Below are 26,775 nucleotides of genomic sequence, written 5' to 3'. Positions count from 1 at the left end.
TCCCAGCATTCCAAATGACAATGGCACCACAGCCTGCCGAAAGCCATCCTCTCTGCAAGGACTAAATTAGGATTTAGTTTTCCAATCCAGACTCATCCATCCAGTTCCATATGCAATCACATTAACTCAGTTTTCAATATAAGACACTTTCTTTAATGCTGGGGAATCCCTTATGATATAAGATGGTCACCGACTTCTTTAGGAACCACTGTCAAAAGAGATTCAAAGTAGTTGTAGCATCAAGCTTATGCTGCTATGAAGTTACAAAGAGGAAATCTGTGACATCTGGCCTTGACTTTATTAAAACTCAGTTTTAATTAAGAGTTAAGTAACCAGCTCCACCTTCCTCAAACACTTTCAAGAACACTCCTACGTAATATTAAACTTCTAGACACCAAAGTCAACAAAAAGAGTATCAAGCTACAAAATACATAAAACTGCCATACCAACACTTTTTCTGTACCTCCAGAACAGCAGTCCTACAAAATACACAGAAAACCAGGCCTTGACATGTTAAAACATTTGTTCTGAGAAGAAGACTGATGGTATTCCACCTCCAATGTACAGAAAACTTTATTCCACAAGGACAGTCCTCTGAAAAGACAGACTGCATTTCTCAACGTGGGCGAAGTTAAGCCATTATCACGTATGAGAATGAACTAACACTGACATTAAAGAGCAGAAACAGAACTACAAAGAAGATTTTTTCCACAGGCTGCTGTTTCCATCTTTTATTTATCAGCCTTCATCCTCAAGAGAGACCAATGAACGTTTAAGGAAAAAAAATAAATTTATTTTATCTAATGCTAGAAAGCAGACTTAATATAGACATTGCTTTATGGTACACTGTAATTTTTCCCAGTCTTCAGATCCTCCTGAGCCCACGTTGTTTCACTGGCAATAGTAATTACTATCTCTTTTGCTTCCACAGTAATGTACCTTCTCTTTTCTTTGCTATCACCTTCTGCACCAGAGAAATTTGGTACCTTTTTCTTTCAAATTGCCTGATTAACACATTTAATTTAAATGCAGAGCCATCTTACCAACATGTATTTAACTTGAGATTTGTTGTTGTTGTTCCAAATATCAAGAGGAGGAAACTATATCTGAAATCCTGTTCAACTTTCCAGCGCTTCCTCTAATAAAGCATGTTACATAATTTGTCTTTCAACCATACTGATTACAACACTCCACTACCTCTGCTTTTTTTTAACCCTTATCTACAGATAGTTCGGAACTGTTGGTTAGTCTCTGTCAGCAGCTGTTGTACTAGTCAAATTGTCACATGTAGAAACAGAAAAATCACAGGGGAATAAACTTATTCCTCATCCTTTCTTATCATTTTGCATTAGATTCTAGTTAGCATAGCAGTGTAGTCTTTGAGCAGATCTTGGTGCATAAAATGTCTGCTGTATTTGTGCACACTAGTACACTTCTCTATATCTTAAGAAATATAATTAATCTTGACTCTTTAATCATTTTTGCAGGTAGAAGGCAACTGCTAAAAGTACAAACTACAAGCCAATATATAGGTTAATTTTGTAAATATTTCTGTACTGGGAAAGGCTACTTAAAATCAAGAGTTCTGTTTTAGCCTCTTACAACGTTACTCTGATTTCCAGCACATAACCAGATTTTCCAATCATTTTTTCTCACCAAGGTTGCTGAAAGTTGAGCATGGAGCTCTAGATGGTCACCATTAATACGATCTGACCTTTTACGGGGCTAGAATTCCATGAACAGTAGGGGAAAAAAAGGCTTCATGTGAAGGAGCAAACTCATGAGAACAATACAAATGTCTGCATTAGTTTAGTTTAAGTGTTTGCCCTGGGAGCAGTGAGTGAGATCATTGAGAACATCTAGAAGTATAGGACATGTATCCTAGGAATCATCCACCCTTCTGCAAAATATATCAGAATCTCCAAAAAATACCACCATCGAAGGCAATCCCAGGCACAGCGACAGGTTGAGTGGAGAAGTGATCCAGAGCAGCCCTGCAGAGAAGGACTTGGGGGTGTTGGGCAACAAGAAACTGAACATGAGCCGGTAGTGTTGCTCGCAGCCCAGAAACCATCTGTATCCTGGGCTGCATCAAAAGAAGCATGACCAGCAGGTCAAAGGAGGTGATCCTGCCTCTCTACTTGGTTCTTGTGAGACCTCACTTGGAGTACTGTGTGCAGTTCTGGTGTCCTCAAAATAAGAAGGACATGGAGCTGTTGGAGCAAGTCCAGAGGAGGGCCATGAGGATGACCAGGGGGCTGGAGCACCTCCCATATGAAGACAGGCTGAGCAAGTTGGGGCTGTTCAGCCTGGAGAAGAGAAGGCTGCGTGGAGACCTCATAGCAGCCTTCCAGTATCTGAAGGGGGACTACAAGGATGCTGGGGAGGGACTCTTCATCAGGGACTGCAGTGATAGGACAACGGGTAATAGGTTTAAACTTAACCAGAAGTTCAGGTTAGATATAAGGAAAAAGTTCTGTGAGGGTGGTGAGGCCCCGGAACAGGTTGCCCAAAGAAGTGGTAAATGCTCCATCCCTGGCGGTGTTCAAGGCCAGGCTGGACAGAGTCTTGGGCGATATAGTCTAGTGGAAGGTGCCCCTGCACACAGCAGGGAGGTTGGAACTAGATGATCTTAAGGTCCTTTCCAACCCTAACCATTCTATGATTCTGTGTATTACAGTGAGTTACATATGAGGAGCAATATATGAAAAATATGGTGTATGACTGGTGTGAATAACAGTAGAGAGATTTAAGCACAGAGAAAAAAGACTGATCAATGCTATCAAAGTTGATCTAAGCACAATCCTTCACTTCCCCGCACCCTACCCCCAGCAGAACATGGCTTCAAGAATATTCAAGGCACAGGAGAGGAACAGCATTACAGAGCTAGGGAATACATACAACGATGGTATAACCTGAGCTGCTGTGGAGCTGTACCTGGAGATGCTTAATGGAGTTGCTCGAGGAAAAAGGACAAACAGGAAGAAAAAAGGTAGAAAAAATGGAGCAGACAGAGTAAAGAGGAAAGAAAGAAAAAAAACAGGTAAGAATGATGGACTGAATTCATAAAGTAAGTTGAGACATATAAAGGATTGCACTGAATATGTCCTTTATTAACACCTTTCCTTAACTCTCAGAGACAGCCTATTGTGCTAATAAACCTTCAAAATGATGTTGTGACAAGCGTGGAGAAAGGAGTTACAACAATTTGATAGCTGGCTTAGAAAAAATGGGAACAAGGAGAAAACAGAGAAAATCAGGTATTTGAGAAGAATGGAGACTGAGTGAGAGGGGCATCAAAGTGCTGTTTTAGTCATAGGAGGTGACGTTGGAGTTTATTTGATGGTGGTAAATATTGTAGAGTGTTTACTTTTAACAGTGAACTTCATGAAAAATATAGCAAAGGATTCAATTTTAATATCAGCATGTCCCACTGATGCAAACACATTAAACATTGGTCAGCTGTGAAGTCCAACACTAATGGATAAAGCAGCATTTCTTCACTCCCTACACACGAAGTCATTGTTTCAATGCAATGTCTCCTCATGAGAAGACTGGCTGATAGGAGGCATTATTTTAGAAGACACAGATTAACAAATTCTGATGAACTTGTGTAAACTCCACAGTACCCAGAACATGAACATTGCAAATTCTCTTTGAAGTCAGTGATAACTACATAAATGTTGGGAACAACTGATGTAGTCACTCCTTTTCACTGCTTAAATAAAAACTCAATTGCATGCCTGTATAACCAGTCAAAAGTGCTCCTCAAGATTCAATTATATAAATTTCTTTGCCTCTATTAATGGATTATCTAATCTGTACATAACATAGAATACTACTTCTTTTGCATCTTACATGCTTTGTTTTGGTGAACCTAAGTCAAAATCCAATTTAGAATGTAAATAACAGGAACAAATTGTAAAAGAAACAACTCAGTAAACGTGTTGTTTTGCTGAAAAGCCTAAGCAGTGGGGAACCCAGAGTTACAGCTATTTGAACAAAATTGATTTTCTTACTTTAATTTTAAACTACAAGAACTATTTGCAGTGCTTGTATGGCTATCATCCTCATCTTTTTCTACATGCAGCTCAGACATAACCTTTTCCCAATGGATATTGTGTACTGTGCTTATCTTTGACAGCATCCAGAATGGCTTGATATTCCCTTCCTTGAAACTGTATCCTGATACTCCTGAAGAACTGCTTTGGAGTACATGTTAGAAAATGTACTCATTTTATGTCTTTTACTACTTGCATTATTTAATAAACTAAGTCCCTGCTATTTTAGTCACGGAACAGATGGAATAAATAAGACAGCCCCTGCTCCAACAAGTTAGAATCAAAGTATGAGGGAAAAAGAGAACAGATGGATAAAGAAAGAGTGGGGAGTAAAGGAAGCAGCGAAAACTATTTTGGTTAAGGTGGTAGGAGGACATGTGTCAATCTAGCTACATTTGTGGGATGCTTTTAAAAAACAATTCAAAGGAAGTAGCCTGGTGGATGTTTACAGTGAGCATGTGGGACAACATGATAGCAAGCATGATGGTGGCTGACAATCTATATAGGCAGTGGAAACTCTTGCTATCAAATGAGCAAACAGAATAAAAGTGAAAGCAGCTCAGTCTGGATGTACAATGAGGAAGAAGTATAGAAAGGAATATAGGGACAGACATAATCAAAATGACAGCCAGGAAAATGGCATACATAAAGCAAAACTAGAAGGGTTGAACTCAGAGAAAAGGATAGTGTAGCTGAGATCCCAGAAGATAAGAACACGAACAAGAGATCTGGCTGCACAGATAACTACAGAAACTTATTCCTCTCAAACAAAATGAAAAAAAAAAAGATCTGAATTATTAGCACACAGTGCCGGAATGTGTATTTATGCATGATATTAGCAGTAAACTGATACTGTTAGAACTGTATACAATAACTAAATTTCCTGAATTAAATCAGGAACCTTAAACACCATTTTTTGTAGGTATTGTCAAGGCTACTTTTTCCCATACACACATTAACTTACCCTTACTGATGTTATATTTCATAGAATCATAGACTCATAGACTCATAGAATCGTAAGGGTTGGAAAGGACCTTACGATCATCTAGTTCCAACCCCCCTGCCATGGGCAGGGACACCTTGCACTAAACCATGTCGCCCAAGGCTCTGTCCAGCCTGGCCTTGAACACCGCCAGGGATGGAGCATCCACAACCTCCCTGGGCAACCCATTCCAGTGCTTCACCACCCTCACTGTAAAGAACTTTTTCCTTATATCTAATCTAAACTTCCCCTGTTTAAGTTTGAAGCCATTCCCCCTTGTCCTACCCCTACAGTCCCTAAGGAAGAGTCCCTCCCCAGCATCCTTGTAGACCCCCTTCAGATACTGGAAGGCTGCTATGAGGTCTCCACGCAGCCTTCTCTTCTCCAGGCTGAACAGCCCCAACTCTCTCAGCCTGTCTTCATATGGGAGGTGCTCCAGCCCCCTGATCATCCTCATGGCCCTCCTCTGGACTCGCTCCAACAGCTCCATGTCCTTTTTATGTTGAGGACACCAGAACTGCACACAGTACTCCAAGTGAGGTCTCACAAGAGCAGAGTGGAGGGGCAGGATCACCTCCTTTGACCTGCTGGTCACGCTTCTTTTGCTGCAGCCCAGGATACGGTTGGCTTTCTGGGCTGCAAGCGCACACTGCCGGCTCATGTTAAGCTTCTCATCAACCAACACCCCCAAGTCCTTCTCTGCAGGGCTGCTCTGAATCTCTTCTCCACCCAACCTGTAGCAGTGCCTGGGATTGCACTGACCCAGGCGTAGGACCTTACACTTGGCTTGGTTAAACTTCATAAGGTTGGCATCAGCCCACCTCACAAGCATGTCAAGGTCCCTCTGGATGGCATCCCTTCCCTCCAGCGTATCAACCGAACCACACAGCTTGGTGTCGTCAGCGAACTTGCTGAGGGCGCACTCAATCCCACTGTCCATGTCACCAACAAAGATGATGAACAGGACCAGTCCCAACATCGATCCCTGAGGGACACCACTCGTTACAGGTTTCCAACTGGACATTGAGCCATTTACCACAACTCTTTGCGTGCGGCCATCGAGCCACTTCTTTATCCACCAAGTGGTCCATCCATCAAATTGATGTCTCTCCAATTTAGAGACAAGGATGTCGTGCGGGACAGTGTCGAACGCTTTGCACAAGTCCAGGTAGATGACGTCAACTGCTCTGCCCCTGTCCATCAGTTCCATGGCTCCATCATAGAAGGCCACCAAATTGGTCAGGCAGGATTTCCCCTTAGTGAAGCCATGTTGGCTGTCACCAACCACCTCGTTGTTTTTCATATGCCTTAGCATGCTTTCCAGGAGAATCTGCTCCAAGATTTTGCCAGGCACAGAGGTGAGGCTGACTGGTCTGTAGTTCCCTGGGTCTTCCACCTTCCCCTTCTTGAAAATAGGGGTTATATTACCCTTTTTCCAGTCATTGAGAACTTCACCTGACTGACACGATTTTTCAAATACGCTGGACAGTGGCTTAGCAACTTCACTCGCCAGCTCCTTCAGGACCCGTGGATGGATTTCATCAGGTCCTATGGACTTGCGCACGTTCAGGTTCTTAAGATGGTCTCGAACCTGACCCACTCCTACAGCGGGCCTAAGGTCTTCATTCTCACAGTCCCTGCATCTGCTTTCCAAGACTTGGGTGGTGTGGTCAGAGCATTTGTAAGTGAAGACTGAGGCAAGGAAGTCATTAAGAACCCGAAGTCATTAAGAACACACTATAATTCTCAGTGTCACGAGATCATCCTGTACTGTTTCACAGACATATCTACATTTGATTACGTTCAGTAATTCTTTGTCATCAGCAAACTGTGTTTGCTCATTATTTGCCCCCCGATCATTTAATGAATACTTGGAATATCACATGTCCTTTTGAGCTCCCACTGCTGAACACCAAAACAAACTCGTAAGATGTGGTTCTCTCTTTTAACTAGTGATGAGCTCAGGAAGTATTTAAATATAAAGCAAAAGAAAGCAAGGAAGATTCAAAAGAGAAGTAAGAAGTACAAGAATGATGTGAGATGGGTACAGAGGAGGTTAGGAATGTGGTAAGGTGACCCGGACGTTCAAATTCTTTACTCTAGAGAAGATAAAGGAGAATTTCATGTCTTTTTACAGATTAAGGGGATGGACTGGATTATCTTTAAATTCTCTTTAAATTTCCCATTCTATTTTCTTGCAGGATCTTTAGCTGGCTTAATAGCAACAAGTTAATGACACTGCAATAATTTTGAAGTCATGCAGATTTTTTTCTTAATTCTGTCAAAGAATGAGAAGTACAGTGGGAACCAAAGCAATATTATGTTCCCATATCTCTTCGTTAGTGAATGTATCTAAAATGCTTTCAAGAACTATTTCAGTAAGAACAGAGTGTGTTGAGCTGAAATTAATATGCCAATATGAAGAAAACAGAGAATTTTTTTATATGGTTTAATTTTAAAGAATCAACATGAGACGTTTATAGGGAATATTAACAGCAAAGAACCTGAATTCTGAAAAGAGCCATCTCAAGAATTGTATCTTTGCTTCTTCAACAGGCCAGCAAACTAAGTAAGAAATAATGGTGTATTTCTTTTAAAATTAGTTTTGAATTTTAAAGGAGGCCAAAAGTCTTCTTATTAAACTTAAGTTAGAAAACAGTTTAATGGAGCAAGTCCACTTTGTCTATTTAACAGAATTTTCTTATAAGACTGTTCATGACAACAAAAATTTACTGCTTATTTGCAGCCTGAGTATTTGTTCTCATTTTAGCAGCTTTTCCACTCTTTGAGTAGAGAAAAAAAGCCCAGACAAAGACATAATTTTGCTTTTTCCTTATCAAGAAACTGCATAGGAAAACATGCAATCTTTTACTCAGGATTAAGTATAGTAGCATCATGAGATCAATTAGTCATAAGGAAATCTTCAAAAACCATTGATATTAAAAAGTAATTCAACTCAGCTAATTCATCTTAAAAAATACTTTGACCCTGCAGGGCTAAAACTGCCCTAAATAGCAGGATCTATTACATAATCCACATTTAGGCTTATGTCACCATGCTGGAGGTTTCTCATTTAAATGAGATCAAAATCTCTGCTACTTAGCATGGACTTCAAGTCTTTAACATTCTTAAACAAAGGATTCTTGGACCCAGCTGCACTTCATGTAAAATAAGGTTGTAAGACTTAAGAAAATCAAATATAGGGAAGTTTACTGGAATCCATATGAGCTAGTAGAAAGCAATCTTTTCTGAAAGGCAACAACTCTAAAATACGAGGTAACGTGAGCAATTAGCTTTTGCCTTACCTCTAACCAAGGATCTAAACTACCTCAGACATTGATAAAGCTAAAAATGGCACACTATAACCACAAAAATGGGAGATGATTCAAGAAGTGTGCAAGTCTATGAGACAGTGACTTATGTCAGCATGATATTTTTTGAGTTTGGTTGTCGTGCTTTAACTTCAGCCAGTAACTAAGCCCCACACCGCCACTTGCTCACACCCCCTGTGTCAGGATGAGGGAGAGAACTGGAGGAGTAAAAGTGAGAAAACTCGTGGGTCAAGATAAGGACAATTTAACAGGTAAAGCAAAAGCCACGTGTGCAAGCAAAGCAAAGCAAGGAATTCATTCACCACTTCCCATGGGCAGGCAGGTGTTCAGCCATCTCCAGGAGAGCAGGGCTCCATTACATGTAACGGTTACTTGGGAAAACAAACACCGTCACTCAGAACATGCCCCCCTTCCTTCTTCTTCCCCCAGCTTTATATGCTGAGCATGACACCGGATATCCCTTTGGTCAGTTGGGGTCAGCTGTCCTGGCTGTGTCCCCTCCCAACTTCTTGTGCACCCCCAGCCTGCTCACGGGGAGGGCGAGAAGCAGAAAAAGCCTTGGCTCTGTGTAAGCGCTGCTCAGCAGTAACTAAAACATCCCTCTGTCATCAATGCTGTTTTCAGCACAAATCCAAAATACAGCCCCATATTTGCTACTATTAAGAAAATTAACTCTAAAGCTGCACAGTAGTTTTAGATATATCTCTGCATCTACCAAGAACACATGTGAAAAAATATTTACTCACTTGTGGTATTTATGATTATTTATGTTTGACAGCTTGAAGCAAATAGGAAAAATTAAAATTTTCAAGTATTTTGATAGTTCTGTGATTTGACTAAAGACTTCCTCACAGAGTCTGAGGAATGCGTGCTATGAATAACAAGGAGATTTAGAAATCCAGAATGGGTAAGCCTTCCTGCTGATGATCTGAGTCGGAAGACACTGCTAAAAGAAAGGAGTTTGTAAAGGAAGGGTGAGTGTGGAAGAGCATTATTTTTTTCTTTTCAGAAAAGAGAATGAACAAAAGAGGCTGAAATTTATAAATGAGCAGAGAAGCAGATCAAAGAATGGAAGAAAATCATGGAAGACGACGGGAGCTGCAGGATGCTGAATATCAGATAGGTAAAAATGTATTTGTATATAAAAAGCTCCTGTCCCAATTGAGTCATGCAAGACATGGTTACAGACACTTTCTGGCAGACTTCCTGTTTCTGGTGTAACACGTGATGCATCAGTACTCTGAGCAAATTTATAACATTGTTTAAAAAATACTTAAGACTAAGAGAAAACAAACATGATTAAACAGCAAGGTCAGATATGCTATTAAAATTAAAAGGAAACCTTCAAAATCCAGTTGTGTCCATGTGTGAAAGTGTATGTATCAAGTGAAAAAAGGGCAAATTGTGAAGGGATTAAGAACTGATTATACAATCCTTTTCAAATACATATCAGAAAAACTTTCAGAGAACCTGTGGGACCAATAGGTCATAATGAAGTTTAAAAAAAGACTTTCTGCATTCACATGGTTTAAAAAGCCTGGCAGATGTAAATGTCTACAAAACCAGTTTTACTCTGAATGGATAAAACAGTAACAAATCAGCAGAACCAGAGGGTATCCACCCAATAGATCTAGGGAAATGCAAGGACAAAACACCTCAACTACTGTCATGTAATTATCAGAAGGCAAGGAACTTCACCAAGGCTCCTGAAGACATGAGGCTACCATAACAAAAGAGGTAAAGTTCTCACACAGTAAAAGAGGAGATAGGAGTAAATGGTTAAAAAAAGTGATTGTAAAGGAAGATCATTCTTCTTCTTTCCTGTAATCCTATGTTTGCATTTGTGGAAATGTCTATATTGACAAGCTGCTGTCCATATATAAAATGCCCACAATTTCCAAAGTCAAGCTGTAATCCTATGGATCTTTCATCTGAAATGTCCTTTTCATTGTTACTCTATGTGCCTAAATCACAATAACCTCCTTTTTTGGCTGGTGAGGTTTTTTTCGTGTTTTGGTTTTTGGTTTGGTTTGGGTTTTTGCTACAGTTGAATAATTAAACTGCATTAAAGGTTTTGGAAATAAAAACGCAGTAAATTCTCTGTAATATTTTTTAAAAATAGCTTGTACTTACCTGCTTTCTGGCACTGTACTATCTTCTCATATAAGCTATCTGTATTTTCAACTAGAGTCCTGATGGTCTGAATCATCTGTAGAGGAAAGAAATAAAAATATACAGAAATTCAACTTTTACTGAAAAATTTTAATCTGTAAAAGATGCTTAAATCTGAACTCAAATCAATAATCTAATATTTGTTGTTAACTTAATTAATACATTCATTTTGCTGGTCGTGACCAGGCAGAGAAGTGCTCTAAATGTAGCATAAAGACATAAAAAATATGATGGCTTTGGGCTGGGGTCTGTGAACACTGAAGTAAACTGTCTACTCCACAGTTCATTGCCTATCAAAGCAAGTGGAAATTATACAACCATTTACCACTTTTGGTGGCTTGAGTGGGATAACCTGGATGCAGACTTCCCCTTCCTCACTCACTCCGACATACAGGATGATGACCACTCACCATACAATGGGATAATCCCATTGCTTTTCCAGATTTGTTTCTATACATTTCCCTTTTTTGTGGCTTGACCTGTACATACGTATGAGACAATACTCTATAGAGGAAAAAAAAAAATCACTAGAGGCTGGTACTGGAGGATAAGGAAAATAAATTATTCCTTTACCTGAACTTCTAAAGAAAAAGCCTTTCATGGAAGCTCGGATGAAAGTACACCAACTAAAATGGAACTGTGCAGATTTTTCAGCCCAGGGTATGTACTGAGAAGTAACAACTTTGCTTCACACCTTACCCACAGACATCTCTGGTATCCACTCAAGCAGACAGTTTTCTCGCCACTAAAACAATTACTGAAGTTTAACATGTTACTTATGTGGGTGTTCATGTGGAGATTTCTTTTCCTTAGGAGACCACAATTGCTGCTATAAGCAGGAGCATGCCATTTTAATGGAAAAAAACCCCGAACCTCTCTAACACTTATCCTCAGAGAAATATTACTTTAAGAGGGCATGACTACGGTTGTCCTTCCTCACACTTACTAAAAGGAGACTTCTCCAGCTGAGTGACATTGAAGCTGTTTTTCTGAACACTGCTCTAGGTGAGGTATAAATCACGTTGGAGAAGCAGGCAAGTAAGCCTCATATTTTTGATCATGACAAGTGTGCAAGCAAGTGAGCAGGCAGAACACCTGCACAGATGTCAAGTACTCTACAGACTTCTATTATTTTCAGCTACACAAAAATCTGGTTTAAGTAAATGACAAAGCATTTAAAAATAATCTACTTCTGGTTTTATTATTTCAATTAAAAGTTATAAAGAAAATTATGCAACCCCCAAAATTTTTAATTTATGCTACATATAAACAACATGTGAACAAGGAACTTTAGAGTATGTGGAGGTCATCTTACTGGATAGTTCAATTTAATCTTCACATCCTGATCAATCTGTATTTAATTTCAAAGTACCTATTTATCCTGATTTATATTATGTCCATTAAAAAAAGAAAAAGGCAAATTGTAATAAATGAGGAAAAAATAATTTAACCAGGTTGTTAAGCTGCAAGTGAAATACTTTAGCCTTTTAACTACCCATTTTTAACTGGATTGTTTTCTGAATATAAATACCAATGTTCACTCAAGCAAAAACTGCCTATAAATAGAATTTATGCTGCTTTCTAATTAGGTGTAATAAATTGAAGACTACTATTTTAAAGAGAAGCATACTTAAATAAAGGAATGCTATATTTCACCCAGATAGGCTTCTACAGTAGCACTGCAAACTGACTATTCCTGATTCGTCAAGATGAAAGCTGCATTTCATTATGTTTTATTACTATTTAGTCTTTAAAACAGTATTCAGAAATTGAAATGGAGCCACTATAAATATGCTTGAAAGACAAGGATTTTACCTGTTTCATTGTGTATATCATGTAACACATGTAATGCACTTAAATGAAAAGAAAGGAAATTAGCCTGATCCAAATGATACTTGTATGTATGTGTGTGGTTGGTATAAAAGAGAAGTAGAAAATTATGAGTAAGTAGGAACTTCAGTGTGCAAAACAATACACAGAATGAGAAATGAAATTCTCGAGGCAAGTTAGTTCTGGAAATTGAGAAGAAAACTGAGTCTATTATATATTAGACTAGTCTATGTTGAACAAGCTAATCAATAAGCAGGTCTCTGTTAATTACAGCCACATTTGAGACTATTCTCAGTGACAAAACTGGAAAGATAAATGCAAATAAACTTAATAGGGAACAAGCAGTTACCAGCTGAACATTAAAAATGTTAATATAATGGCCATTACCAATGCCTATTCTAAGAAAAGAATGGATATCATATGAAGTTTAGTAGTTATACTTTCTAGTAAGTCTTTTACAATACTAATTCTCATTCTGGAAGTAAAGATTTAAAATACCCAACAAATATATTTTAAAATCAGAATGTATAACACTTGCTGGAGTAGCTTCAACTCTCCCTTCAATTCCCCCCTCCACTCCAAATTCAGTATGACCAGAGAACTGCTCTGGTACTCACTACATACTGGTCCTTTTTATTTTTTTTGGCCACTGGAAAACAGGAAATGCAGAATGGTATGCTTTATGAGACTTGAAGTCATCACATTTTTGCAGAGGCCAGGCTGACAGTTTGATCTATTCATCAAACACTATTTGTCAAATCATGCAACTATTTTACCTAGTTACCAGAAAAGCTGATGGTAATTCTAACAAAAGGACAAGTGTCAAGCAAGATGTAAAAAAAATATTTAAGTTATTCTTAAGCGGGTTTAGAAATAAACACTAAATGACAGCCTGAGTTCTCAGTGAGGATCAGAGACCTCTGTTATTATTTACTGTCCCTGCCTTAAAAAGCATGGTGACGATGGTTAGAAATCAAAACAATTCCTACTGCAAACTGATGGAACTGTGTGCTAATAGTACCATCCACCATTTATGTGACTGTGTATTCACAAACCAAGTTAAAAAGTCATATAATTAAAAAACTGTATCTATCCTCTTTCTCAGCAAAACAGAATTCTCTCATTAAGAGAGACAGTTACACAATTTTAAAAAGAATATAGGTGTTCAGACTATCCTTTAGGCTTATTTTTTTTATGTTGCAAATCTTTGTTAAGTCAGTTTTGTTGTTTTAGAAAAGAGGTAAACACTATGAACTAACATTGTCTATGTCTATGCATGTACGTAAGTGCACCAATATATGTACACATACATGTATTTGAGACCATTCATCCAATTTCAGCTGAATTTTAACAAGTGAAGATCTATTTCTACTAGGCTCATGAAAACAGGTCTTCTGGTAGAAGACAGAAAATCCTGTTTATGCCTGCAACTTAGGGAAAAGATGTAGCTTGAACTCAACCCTACATATTTCATTTAACACAGAATACAGAATTGAGAAATAAAAAGTTAAAAAAAAAAAAATCAAACTAGAGGATTTATTAATTCCTCTACATGTGGAACTGGCTGGTAGAACACCAACAGAGACATCAGCTGCATTTTAAAATGGAAAAAACAGCCAGTGATAAACTGTGCCTGGCTGATGAAACTCAGCGAGAGAAAATACCTTCACTGACGGAGTTGCAACACCAAGGATGAACTCTATTTTTAGCAAGTAAAGCACACTACACATTTACATTTCGAATCTGTGAATGTGTTGCCAATACTGTTAGACCTACGTTCCAACAGTAAAAATGAAACCATCCTTACAGTAGGTATAAACCAAATCTTTATTAAAATGGGTTTCTCCACAAAATGCTGCTCACATTCTCCTTTCATCTCAAATCTCAGCATATTAGAAATACCACAAACTGCACTATTTCTGAAAACAGTTTAGTACGCAGTGGCCAAACCAGTACTCTTAACAGTAGTAATAAAAATGTAGTTTCCATTTCCCAGACATTTTATGAAGTCCAGGATAGCACAAATGGCACCAAATAGCAAATAGCACTTCATAAAAAAGGAAACCAAACACAGGGCATCCCAAATATCTTTCCCCTCTAGTTGGCATTGGTGATGCCACATCTGGAGTGCACAGACCAGTTCGGGGCTTTCAGTACAAGAAAAATATGGACTTACTGTCCAGTGCAGGGCCACCAAGAGAGTTAAGGGACTGGAGCATCTTTCATATGAGGAGAGGTTGAGAGAGCTAGGACTGTCCAGCCTGGAGCAGAGAAAGCTCAGAGGGAATCTTGGTGGGTCAAACACTGAAAAAGGCTACCCAGAGAGGTTGTAGAGTCTCCATCCTTGATGATATTCAGCAGCCAACTGGATGCAGTCATGGGCAACCTGCTCTATCTAATCCTGCTTTGAGCAAGGGGGATGGACTAGATGATCTTCAGAAGTACATTCCAACGTCAATGATTCTGTGTAAATAAGGATTTTAGTGAAGCGGACATCTCCAGTTAGAAGAAGTTTTTAGAACTGAGCTTTCTGGCTCAAGACAACAATCAATAATAACTTCATTATAGATAAAATTCAGGTGTGTTTTTACCCAGACAGTCCAAAGCTGCTCTATAATGAAGAATAACTGACCTTTCTACTATCCAAGTATAGTCCAAAGCGGCAAGGTAAGAAAACAAAACTGCTAATTGCTATTTCTGTACACACAGAAAACTCCTCACATAAACCTAAATTTTCTTCAAAGCAACAAGGTCTTTAACAAACACTGTCTAAATTAGAAATTATTTCTCCAACTATTCAAGAATAGAAATTTATCACCGAAACAGGAAGACACTGAGGTTGGAAGGGACTGGTCCAACTCTTCCTGCTCAAGCAGAGTCACCTAGGGCAGGCTGCCCAGGGCCATGTCAGATGGCTTTTGGCTATCTCCAAGGGTGGAGACTCCATAACTTCTCTGACAAACTTGCTGCCATGCTCAGTCACCCTCATAGTCGAAAATCGTTTCCTGATGTTCAGACAGAGCCTCCTGGGTTTCATTTTGTGCCTCTTCTCCCGTCACTGGGCACCACTGAAAAGAGCCTGGCTCTGTCCTCTTTACACCCTCCCTGCAGGCATCTATATACATTGATGAGATCCCCCTGAGCCTTTTCTTCTCCAAGCAGAACAGTCCCAGCTCTCTTAGCATTTTCTCATAGGAAAGATACTTCAGTCCCTTCATCACATTCGTGATCTTCATTATATTCATGACCTTTATCACATTCAGACTCTGTTCTGTATGCCCATGTCTCTCTTGCACTGGGGAGCCCAGAACTGGACAAAGTACTCCAGGTATGGCTTCAGCAGTGCTGAACAGCGGGGAAAGATAACCTCCCTCAAACATAACATGCATCATGTATTATGATATGATTAAGTATTATGTTTCCCTTTAGACTTTAAAACACTGGCCTCTTATGAGACAAATCCAGAGGAAATTTCCATTATGCTTCCTGAACCCACTGACATATTATGATATAAACATAATGCCGTACCTAAGTCAGAAAAACACAGGAATAGATGCATGGTTTCACTTTTTCAGCCTTCCTTTCCTCTCTCACCTCTTTTTGATATGTTTTATGTTCTAGAAAACACATAGATGGAACACAGGTTTTTGTCTTCAGTAAGAAGTAGGCTGAGATTATGCCATAATGCTGTGCAGTAGTGTAAGAGACAATATCCACTTACCAAAACTAATTATTGTAGGCCCGAGAAAAAATAGGACATCATCTGTTCTTAATTCTGTAGTACCCCAAAATGAATTAGATTTCCCAAAGTTCAAGAAAATTTACCAAAAGGAACAAACAGTCCACAAGTCCTACATTAAAGTCTTACATTCTTTCTTAATTCCTCATGAGTAAAGTATTTGAGAAAGGCTAGGTTGAAGACAGAGTAAATAAAATAATCAGCAGCTCTCTTTTAAACTATGCACACCATGACACTAAACTCTTTTTAACCCAACAGTCATTCCTCCTTGCTTTCCTGACACTCTTGCTGTTACAGCAAAATTATTTTCAGCATTTTTAAACTAAAGCTGATAGGATGGAAACACTATGTAAAAAGTGGACAATGACGAAGGGCATATATATAAAAGGAAAATATATCTGTAAAAAGAAGCAGAAACTTATCATCCTTGTGAAAAAATGAAAAGGTAGTGTTGTTTTTGAAACTAAACCCATCAGTAACAGTTCCAATAGCTATGATTTTTCCACACGGGAGTCAAAATGACAAACAGAAGATTAAGAATTTATTGAGAAAGAAAGAGAACTACTACTGAAAATATGGAGTTCATTTAAGAGAAATTGCTATTCATCTGACCTATTTTTATGCTCTTTCATAAACATTCCACTGAACTACATTAGAAACAGGACAGTAAGCTAGATGGAACTCCTCCTTCTAAGTAGTCGTATTATTTTATGCTCTTATGAATACTGTGAGTCAGCCATTAGCCATAATGGGATTAGTAAGAGGATACAAAAAGCTTCACTGTTCATACTCTCAACAAAAAAAAAAAAAAAAAAGAAGAAATCTTGACTTCCCAGAGCATCAAGCTGTCATTAGCAGAGCTTTTCAATCAATGTAAAACAGCTCATACTTTACAACATTTGGCACTGGAGTCTGAATATCCAAAATTAGATGTTTGTTCCTGCCCTTGTGGACTGAAAAGCCCAACATAAGCTGAGGTTATCATCTGCAGCTCTGTTTTTGGAAGCATAATTGCAACCTTCAGTTTGGAATGACTGTCCTGTTATAAAACAGGAAAATAAAAACTGATAATAAGCAATATAACTCTTTTTGAAGAAACTGCCCAAGCTATTAACTTTATTTTCCATCAATACTTTGTTTCCCATCAGTTTGTGTGACAGTCTAACAACTACACAGTCAGTAACTATACATATTAACCTAAAAACCCAGGATCTACAATTATTATAACTTGTTAAACATAGCAAAAACCATTACCTGGCCTATTTCCAATATTAAATTGCAATGAATGATGTATGTTTTTCCTTAGATCTCTTCATCACCAAACTGTATCCATTTATTACCTAAAGACAGTTCTAACTCTGCAGAGACTTGATAATTAAAGTAAACATACTGTACAAAGCCAGAGGCAATACTGGAAACAGTGTGTGTTATTGGTATTTAAATACTGCATTCATATTGCCAACTCTGAAACTTGCTGTTTTAACACACATTGTAACAATCCACCACTAAGACCACGAAAACTTTAACACCTACACACCTCTCACCTCGATGATCTTTGCAAACCTGGGGGCTCCATTAATTCATACATCTTCAAGAGCAGTTAGCTGTTTCAGCTAGATCAAAGTTGTTGGAGCTATACTTACTATCTCTAACTCACTCACAGCAAAAACATCCTAATGCAAGAACAAACACAAGCAATTGTCTTTTAACAGTTCTTATCCTGTTGGAACATCAGGTTAAGTTCATCATTTACTACAGCTATCAGAAAAGAGCTAAGAATTTTACAGGGTGAAAAATTTAATAGTAACTTCATTTCAATACGAGCATTTGAGAAGGGACTTTGTCAAATGCTTTCAGAAAATCCAACCAGGCTAACCTTCCACATCTACATGCTTTTTGACTTCAAAGAAGTCCAAGAGATTAATGAGCCCTTTACTTTATAAAAGCTGTATTGACTCTTCCCCAACATGATTCTCCATGTTTCCTCTAATTTTCCTCTTCAAAATAGTTTCTATCCATTTTCACAGTACAGATGTCAGCCTGTCTGTTCTGTAATTTCATGATCTTCCCTGGAAACCTCTTAAAACACTGGCACCACACTAACAACTTTGATAGTCAGTTTTAAGTGAGAGGATACACACAACAATTAGCAGTTTGGATATATCAATTCTTGAGATCTTTCAGAATCCTTGAATGAATATCACCTCTTTCTGGTAATCTTTTCTGTCATTTCGCCTTTCCTGCGTAGTATCTTGTAGCAGCATTTCAGTTGAAGATGAATTCTCCCATGTGTTCCTCATAAAGAAGCATTTCATATGAAACCTTAATCTCCACAGGTAAATGGATGCAAAACTAATTTAGTACTGTGGCTTTATTTCTTTTCCTGAGGCCTTCTTTTATACTTTGATCAAATAGTGTTCAAAAATATTCTTTATTTTGTTTCTTTATTTTCAGAAAAGAAGTTACTGTTATTTTTCAGTCTGTGCAGGTCATTCCTGAAATTCTTCAGTCAGCTTTCTCATATTTTTTACTTAACCATGGCAGAATTAAATATCTACCCTATCTTTCTCATCTTTACGTGACTTCAGTTTTTGGGAAGATACCTTCTTCTTTTGAACAGCACCTCCTCCTTTTTGATAAGTGGGACATACTTCAGGCTCTGTGTGTGGTACCTTTAGAGTGCCTATGACATCTGTCCTTTTGAATACTTCTCTTTCTTACCTTTCTGTTTTAACAAGATTCCTTATTTTTACGTAGTTACGCTCTTCAGTATCAAAGCCTTTCAGTCTTCTGTGCAAAGCCTAAGTTCTTTGTTTCATAAACCAGATGATGCTAAGAGTTAAACTGTAACATAGAACACCCATGGAGCTGGACTCCAGAAGACGTGGGCTCAAAAACAACGTTCTGAACCAACCTGGAAACAGAATGCAGCTATCACAGTCTATGCCAGCCATGTATTCTTCAGGAAAGGCAGAGATGGAAAAATGTGGATTTTCTTCACATGCAGAAAGCAGATAGTGGTCACATGGTATCACATGATTTAAAAACATATGAGAACCAAAGACTGAGTTCGACTACAGGAGATTAGTGACCATCTTGAAGTCAACCTTCTCTGTCACAATCAGAAATTGAGTATTTAGATCAAAAGAAAGTTAGGCAAGAATTCAAGTAAACCTATTCACTCAGTCTGGTTTAGGAGATTAAATGGTAATTACCAGCACTTAATCTAGTATTTCTGGTTACCCCAGAAGTTTGCAACCTCAAAGGGTAATTTGTGGAACAAAGACTTTTCGGCTAAACAACTCTGGCTAAGAAGCTGAGATGCCTCTACTTGTTCTCAAGATACAATTCTATAACCACAGCAGAATGAAATGCTTCTTACTGTGTTTGCAAATTAACCACAACCAAGGACCTACATCAACAACAAGGTAACTAATACAGATTTTATGAGGTAACCATAACTCAGAACAGATCTTCTAACCATTCTTTTTTAGGCCCTGTGAAAGAGGCAATGAACATACTGTTTCCTTCAGAATGTGCTCAGTACAGAAGTGCCCCACCCAATTCATATACACCTACCAAGTTGAGTTTTAAAGGTAAAGAATATTTAGGGGTTTGAGCAACAGCGGAATTATACGAGGAGTATTAACATTTTACCATAACTACAACGACCAGTCCTTTTTAGGTGGTCTTTTAATAAGCTCTACTAGTACCAGTCCAGTCGATAGCTCTTCAAGGTATAGTGTTAAACTCTTTCCCAACAGGATGGATATATTCAAGTTCAAAATATAGACTATTATACTTAGTTAATGTCATTGGCCAAATTTGCAACTCCTTCACATGAAATTAACTGCCATGTGATGCATATGCAATCTGCTCTATTGAGTCAGTAGTTGAAATGAGCCAACAATAAGGTAACTGGAATTAAACTTACTGTAGAGCTACTAATCACTAATCATATGGTGTTTTCTGGTTTACTAGCTTTGCTGTATTTCAATACCTCTCATTTTCATCATTTCACAACCTACACCATCAATAAACAGCCCTGTTCTTTAGCCTACCTCCACCAAAAACTGTGAAAAAATGGATCTAGCAGCATTATCTAATTAGGCTTTAGTAACACTTAATCCTAAGTATTATAGCAGCACTACTTTATCTTCTTTCACACAGGTACAGTTTTCTGCATTTTCTGGGTTAGCTTTCCTCTTAGAAGTAAATGTCTGCTTGCAAAGTTCAGAAAACCTTATCTTCACCAATGGGACACTCCATCCTTCACTAAGGGCACATTTGTACAATCCTCTGGCTTCATTTGTATGATCCTCTAGCATATCTTTGCAGTGCTATTATACTCATCACTGAATAATGCTGCAGACTTAGGTCAAGAAAATTATTCTTTTTCTCTTGCCATAGCATGACTTTTTAAGGTTTACTTACTGTTTATCTTAAAGGTTATAAGACATTTAAAAAAAAACATGCAATGGTGTGGAAGAGGCACTTGCCTTAACTCCAAGCTTCAGTCTGCAGCACTGATCAGTGATGGGTGTGATGACACCAACAGAGTGCATGCTGAAGTACCACATAAAGGAAGCTGAAGTTCATGAACAAGAGGGAAAAATAAAACATTGTTAAACAGTGAAAAGATATTAAGGGAGAAATACTCAGGAGCACGGAGAAGCTAGAGAAAAATACACAATTTAAACTTCTCAAAAAAATTCTCAGTTATATTTGTTTCTCATTATTCTGAAAAGATACTCCAGCTCCTATAGCATGGATAAAAACAAAAGATCTTTTTATTTCCTGGGTAAACTTCTGGTTCTAATAATGCTGGGGACAAATTACTCATTAGATTCAAAAACACAGTATTCTAACTTCTAAGTACTACTAGACCTTATCACTTACAGCTCCTCCATTAATGTAGTACTGACTGCTGACAATTTAAGAAAGGATTATGTGCTGTTTGTTTACAGTAAAACCCCAAGAGTCTAGTGATATGCTAATTAACATACTATCATTTGCCTCATCATTTTCTTTAAAAAATACATCTACCTGTGCTGCACTGAAAGTATTTTCACCTTTCCATGTGCCCCTGCAGTATTCCACTCTTTTGTAATTATTTCAGTGTGGACTGATTGTCCCATTGTAAAGGTCTTACATCCTTTCTCACTTTACAGAGCAACATCGAGACCTTTAAGCATCCCCAACATAAACAAATTCTGAGTAATTAAAAATACAAATATTGTTGTCTATGTTTATTATCATTTTATGAAGAGTATTTCTGACAAATAACAATCCCTTCATTAGCCAAAAATATTGTGATCCTGAAACAGCAGTACTTTGAGAATATTATTATGATGTGCCACACTGAGAATGCACAGAAGATAATGACAGCCTGTGGCATTAACCAAGGTTTATTTAATAAATGTTTAACACAATCTCTGTTATCAACTTCATTTCATACTTGCAGCACTTGACACACTAGGATAACATAACTTTGACCTATATTGAGGCCTAATCCAGCAGAAAATAAGACAAGCAGTTAATTATTATTTTGACATCTACCCTTTCTTAATTCTGGATAAGGATTCTCATTATTAAGCTGAATTTTACACCCACCTGTTAATGAATCATGTCAAAAAAATCCTCAAGCCAAAACCAAACATTGAGATAAAATGTGTCATTTTGAGGGCTCACTTTATTAATTTACACCAAAACCACACAAAAAGAACACTAGCTATGACAGTATCAGACTCTAAACATCTGCCACTATAGCAAACATTAACGTATCAGGTAAATAGCTTCACGACTCCTCTCCTTGAGAAAAGGATGATGTGGATGGATGTCTCTCACTGTTTCACAATCTGCTTCCATAAGCAAGAGCCATCAGTATGGCTGCCATGGCTGACTTCCTTTTCCAGTATACCCTACAGATTTTAATTACCTTAAAACCTTTTGTCAACCTGGACAGAGTATTGGCAAGACCAAAGTTTCACAAATTGAAATGCATCTCATTAATTTATAAGTTTTATTTGATGAAAATAATCTTAATATTTACTTATCTTGAATATCACTTATATCTAGAAACACTATCATACTCTTAGTTTGAAAGTGAGTCTTTATCCTTTAGGGAAGAGGAGATGGAAAAATGATTTGAACATGCCACCAAATAAATATTCTATTATTATTACATATGAAAATATACATTTCTAAATTACACAAATATTCAAATCGTGTGTAAACTACAGGATGCGTGGATGCGCGGAGGCGGGGAATGTATATGAGAGACAAAGAGACAAACCAAACTTGGATGGGAAAGATTTCTGGAGTCATGAGTCACCTCTATGTAAGTGACAATCAAACAAAAATATTAATCCTGACTTACAGAAAGATTTTAAGTATCTGGAATAGCTTAGTAACTTAGTAACTTAGAAGCAGTATCACCACATCAGAATAAACTGCAGGTAGAGACATCTCCAACAACAGGACTGAATTTCATTATGTAGGTGTTACAGGTGTAATTCCAATAATCAAGCTTATTATCATCCTAATTATAGTGATGATATCTTATAAGCTACAACTAAGAGGGATTTTTTCACTGTCTCCTCGTAACTGTGCGACCATTCCAATCAAATACTGTTGTATTTACATCATCACCAAACTATATAAATCCTACCTAAATTGCTATTCACCAATGAGTCCTTTTCAGATCTTGCTAGAGCATTATTCTAAAGCTACTTTTTCTTTAGAAAGCAGTTTCGAAGATACATATGAAACTTGGCTACTGGTTTCTTTTCCTTCATTTTCTTTCTTCAAATAGCATGGACCATTTTTAAAACAGTGACTTGATCCTGCCAGGTGAGGTTTCTAATTTTAGCAGACAAAATTATCTTAGAAACATTTAGTTATTGTCCGATGATCTATCAAATTAAAGAAATTATTAAATAAATAAGGGCTCAATTACTTTGTGCCAGATTACTTCAGTGGAAATAAGGAGGACGTTTCAAATCACACTTGTCTGGATTCTTTTTCCATGCTTTAAATTCATGAAAGGCAGACGTAAATCAGTATTTCCCTGTGTACCAGTTCTTCCTTCTTGCAAAATGTTTAATTTCCAGTCTCTAAAGACACAATTTACACATTTCTTGGAGTATAAGGGCTGAAGTTAACATTACAGCTGCTTACAGATGTGAAAATGCCTAAGTAAATGAGATCTACAAGAAACATGTAGCAAAGGAAAATGAAAAAGCATGTACAGAATTAACACTTCAAGTATAAAAATACAATTCCTTAAAGCAGTTCCTGATGTTTTTCCACTCTATGTGGAGTCAAAGCCAAAAGAAATCAAGGTCCACAAACTGGAAAACATGAAGTAGCAAATTAATGTAAGAAAGAGGTTTATAAATATGCGAAGTTTCAAGTTACTGCAAAACAGGTAAATTAACACATCCTCTTCATTGTAAATCCTCTTGATTATAACCCCTCTGCCTTCCAAAGTGTACAAACATGTATTTGCGTGCCATCTATTAATCTCTATGTCTTACTCAATATGAAAACACTATCAGCTGCTGTACATTCATGGGAATCACTTTCAAGCACATTAAATGCAGCATGAAATAGGAAGTCACAGGTTAAAATGACCTTTCAAAACAGCCATGGCACTGTATATTACAAAAAGAAAGTCTTTCAAATAGTATATAAAATAACCACAAAGGACTACTCACCATGTCATATGCTGTTACAATCTTTTTCAAGACCTCTGGAACAATCCCTTGGAGCTCCATAGTTGGATACTGATCATTGAGATTCAGTACTACCAAGGGTGTATTATCAGGCCCAACCAAGCGCATAGATACTGCCAAAATGCACTGCATAAGATTTGCTACAGGAGAGAGGCCACATAATTCTTTGAATGAAACTACAGCATTCTGCAAAAAGGAAAGAAAGAGTGTCCTTTACAGTTAAATATGAATTTTAAAGTCTCATTCTTTCAGGATTAAATACTTCAGTGTTATAGTTGATCTACAATGTGGAATTACCACAGCTTTTCCCTAACAGCTGACAATTTTCCAAAGCAACCAATATTAGATATATTTTACCATGAATTTTAAAAATTCAAACAGAATTCAATACTTATCACCGGGGGGGGGGGGGGGGGGGAACCAACCTATTTAGGACAAGTATGTCTGGTCTCTATCACTACTAAAATTAACCATGCAAATAAATGTTTGGTTATGTTTTTTTCAAAATTCTGAAATATATTTCATAGTATTTTTTAAAATGCCACCAAGAGAAACAAATATTAGGCGCTGAACATCCCAAATCAGCGAAACTGACATGGAAGGAGGAATTCAGCACATTTGTAACTTTAAACATACCTGAACTATAGTCCAGACGTGCTGTGGATCTGCTGGCTCCCATTTGGTGTGATTCACAAACCCAGCACTCCACTACCGATGTCATTCCTATCACAGAATCACACTTAAGTGAATATTTAAGGCACTTTAATATAAATACCAATTTGTACCTTTCCCTAAAATTTATTATAGTTGTATTTTAAATCCAGTATGGTAATATAAAGCCACACAATTAAACTTCAAGAAAATTTCCAGTATTAGAAGCAGCCATTGAAATTCCATGATGGGCATATTCTCAGCACTAATGAATTTAAAATTTTTGTACCAAGTGGGAGCTGGTGATCTGTGGCAGGTCTGGAGTTTGTGTTCCTGTAGGAAACAAAAACATGGTGTATTTAAGTTACAAATGTGCTCTGTGCTCCTTTCTCTCATGTGTTAACCAAGCAGAGTATCTGACTCAGATTTTCATCTTAAAACCATCTTCCATCTTGCTGGCATGGTATGACTCATTTGTGGACAAGTTTCTTAGAGAGACATAATGCCAAACAATGCAAACAGGAATCAAATGTGAGATATTTTGCTGTCCCTTTATGAGACAGAACACCCAAAAAAGACTTCAAAATATGTATATATAGCATATTCATGTAAAATTATGTGAATACTAGATTACATCTACTACAGTCACTTAAAATGCCCTTCAAGTAAATTTTTAGTAGCATCTAGTAAATGTCCAGGAAACAGAAACTACTTTTATTAACCGGACTACACCTTAACGACACAATAATTACATACTTGAAAAGACAGACATTGGTAAGCCCATTCAACCAGATTTTGTTTGAGATAAACATCATGGGTAAGCCATTATGAACATCAATTTTACAGACAGGAGGACCCAGGGAACACATGTATCAACTAATTGCAGGCAGGACAGAACTACAGCTGTAACTCTTTGCCTTTGGACTTCCAACTCTATACCCAGAGACTATCCCTCACACTGTCCAGCAACTTAAACATGCAACATCACAACCAGTTTAATCACTCATGTTACACATTTGTCAGTGATTAATATGTAATAACAAGTTATGACATTAGCTTTCGTCACAGTAATGTAGTACCTAACAAGGAAGAAAAAAGGCTAGCTATTTCTATACATATTTAGAGAAACCATTAGACTCACAGCTGCCCTTTTTTTTCTCTTATCTTGTATTGAAAACAAACAAACAAAAAAACAACCACAAAAAACACAAACCACTTTGCTCTTTATAAGCTGGCTCGTGGGCACATTATTTCTGTATCATAAAAATCTTCACAATCTGTAACACCCAATTTCAGTAATACAGAAATGAAACAAATCTCACATTCCCTGGCATAAGTTAGTATTTATTTTGAGGGATTTATTTACTTTTATTAGCTGTAAAACCCTAGTTTTGCAAAGTTTAAACTGTGCACATTACAAAATCTGTCAGTAAAGCTATGCAAAACTATTATTCTCTCATGTACCTAAAATATCTTCTTAATAGCATTTGGAGATATGATAATGAATTTAGTTGTTAGCACAACTTTCAAACTGACAGACTAAAATACATAAAATACCTTTTAATATCCCATGTTCAAAGAAACCACACTGAGCCTGGTTTCAATTATATCATTTCTGGAAAATACTGCAGCATCCACAGTAAAGAGTTTAAAGCAGCTGCAAAAAAAATGTATGTTTTCAATGTTTCCTCAAATGTTAGGTTCAGGTCTTCCTTGAATGCTACCTTAATATACAGTATCCTTTATATGATAGAATTCTAGCCTTCAATAGGTTAACTACAGGTAAAGTTCACTTTATATGTTGCCCATAATGTGAAACATTCATGAGTCAAAATATCATCCCTATATTTTTTTAACAATCTTTTAGTGTAGCAATTCTATATACCAAGTGAATGGGTGAGCTTCATAATGCTGTATTGATTTCTTCTTTCATATGAAGAAAAATTAGCTTTAAAACCATATTACTATTAAAATTTCTTTAATATAAGATTATTCACGAAGAAAAATTATCTACGCTGATGTACCAGAATCAAGTCTCAGGCATTTCCTTCAGTTTCCCCTTAACATTACATAAGAGGATTTAATAGGTCACTTCATTTGAAATGACTATGCTTAATTTAATTGATCACTGCTAGTATTCCATCAAAATTTTATAGACAGTTAAAAGCTTTACTGAATAAAATACAACCTTACGACTCACTTTAATCTATGCCTAAAAGGGTATATTTACCTGGAACCTTTAATGGAATCTCCAAACAATGTATTTTTGAGG

The 26,775-nt window shown here is 37.3% G+C and overlaps 1 protein-coding gene across 2 annotated transcripts in view; it reads right to left on the bottom strand.

The window, feature by feature from the left end:
• The window catches only part of PLCL2 (phospholipase C like 2), a 104,351-nt gene that overhangs the window by 14,935 nt on the left and 62,641 nt on the right, over positions 1 to 26,775 (bottom strand). The window contains exons 4-5 of one of the 2 annotated variants that reach the window (XM_030494229.1): positions 23,835 to 24,038; positions 10,509 to 10,584 (exon numbers count right to left, since the gene is read on the bottom strand). In XM_030494229.1, the coding sequence (XP_030350089.1) occupies positions 10,509 to 10,584; positions 23,835 to 24,038 (280 nt within the window). The remainder of the gene's footprint in view (positions 1 to 10,508; positions 10,585 to 23,834; positions 24,039 to 26,775) is intronic. The other variant, XM_030494239.1, reaches the window with a different exon arrangement.

Source organism: Strigops habroptila, chromosome 1, assembly GCF_004027225.2.
Source record: "Strigops habroptila isolate Jane chromosome 1, bStrHab1.2.pri, whole genome shotgun sequence".
In the NCBI taxonomy this organism is placed as follows: domain Eukaryota; kingdom Metazoa; phylum Chordata; class Aves; order Psittaciformes; family Psittacidae; genus Strigops; species Strigops habroptila.
The sequence above is the reverse complement of the archived record's forward strand: the minus strand, read 5'-3'. Positions and strand labels throughout refer to the sequence as shown.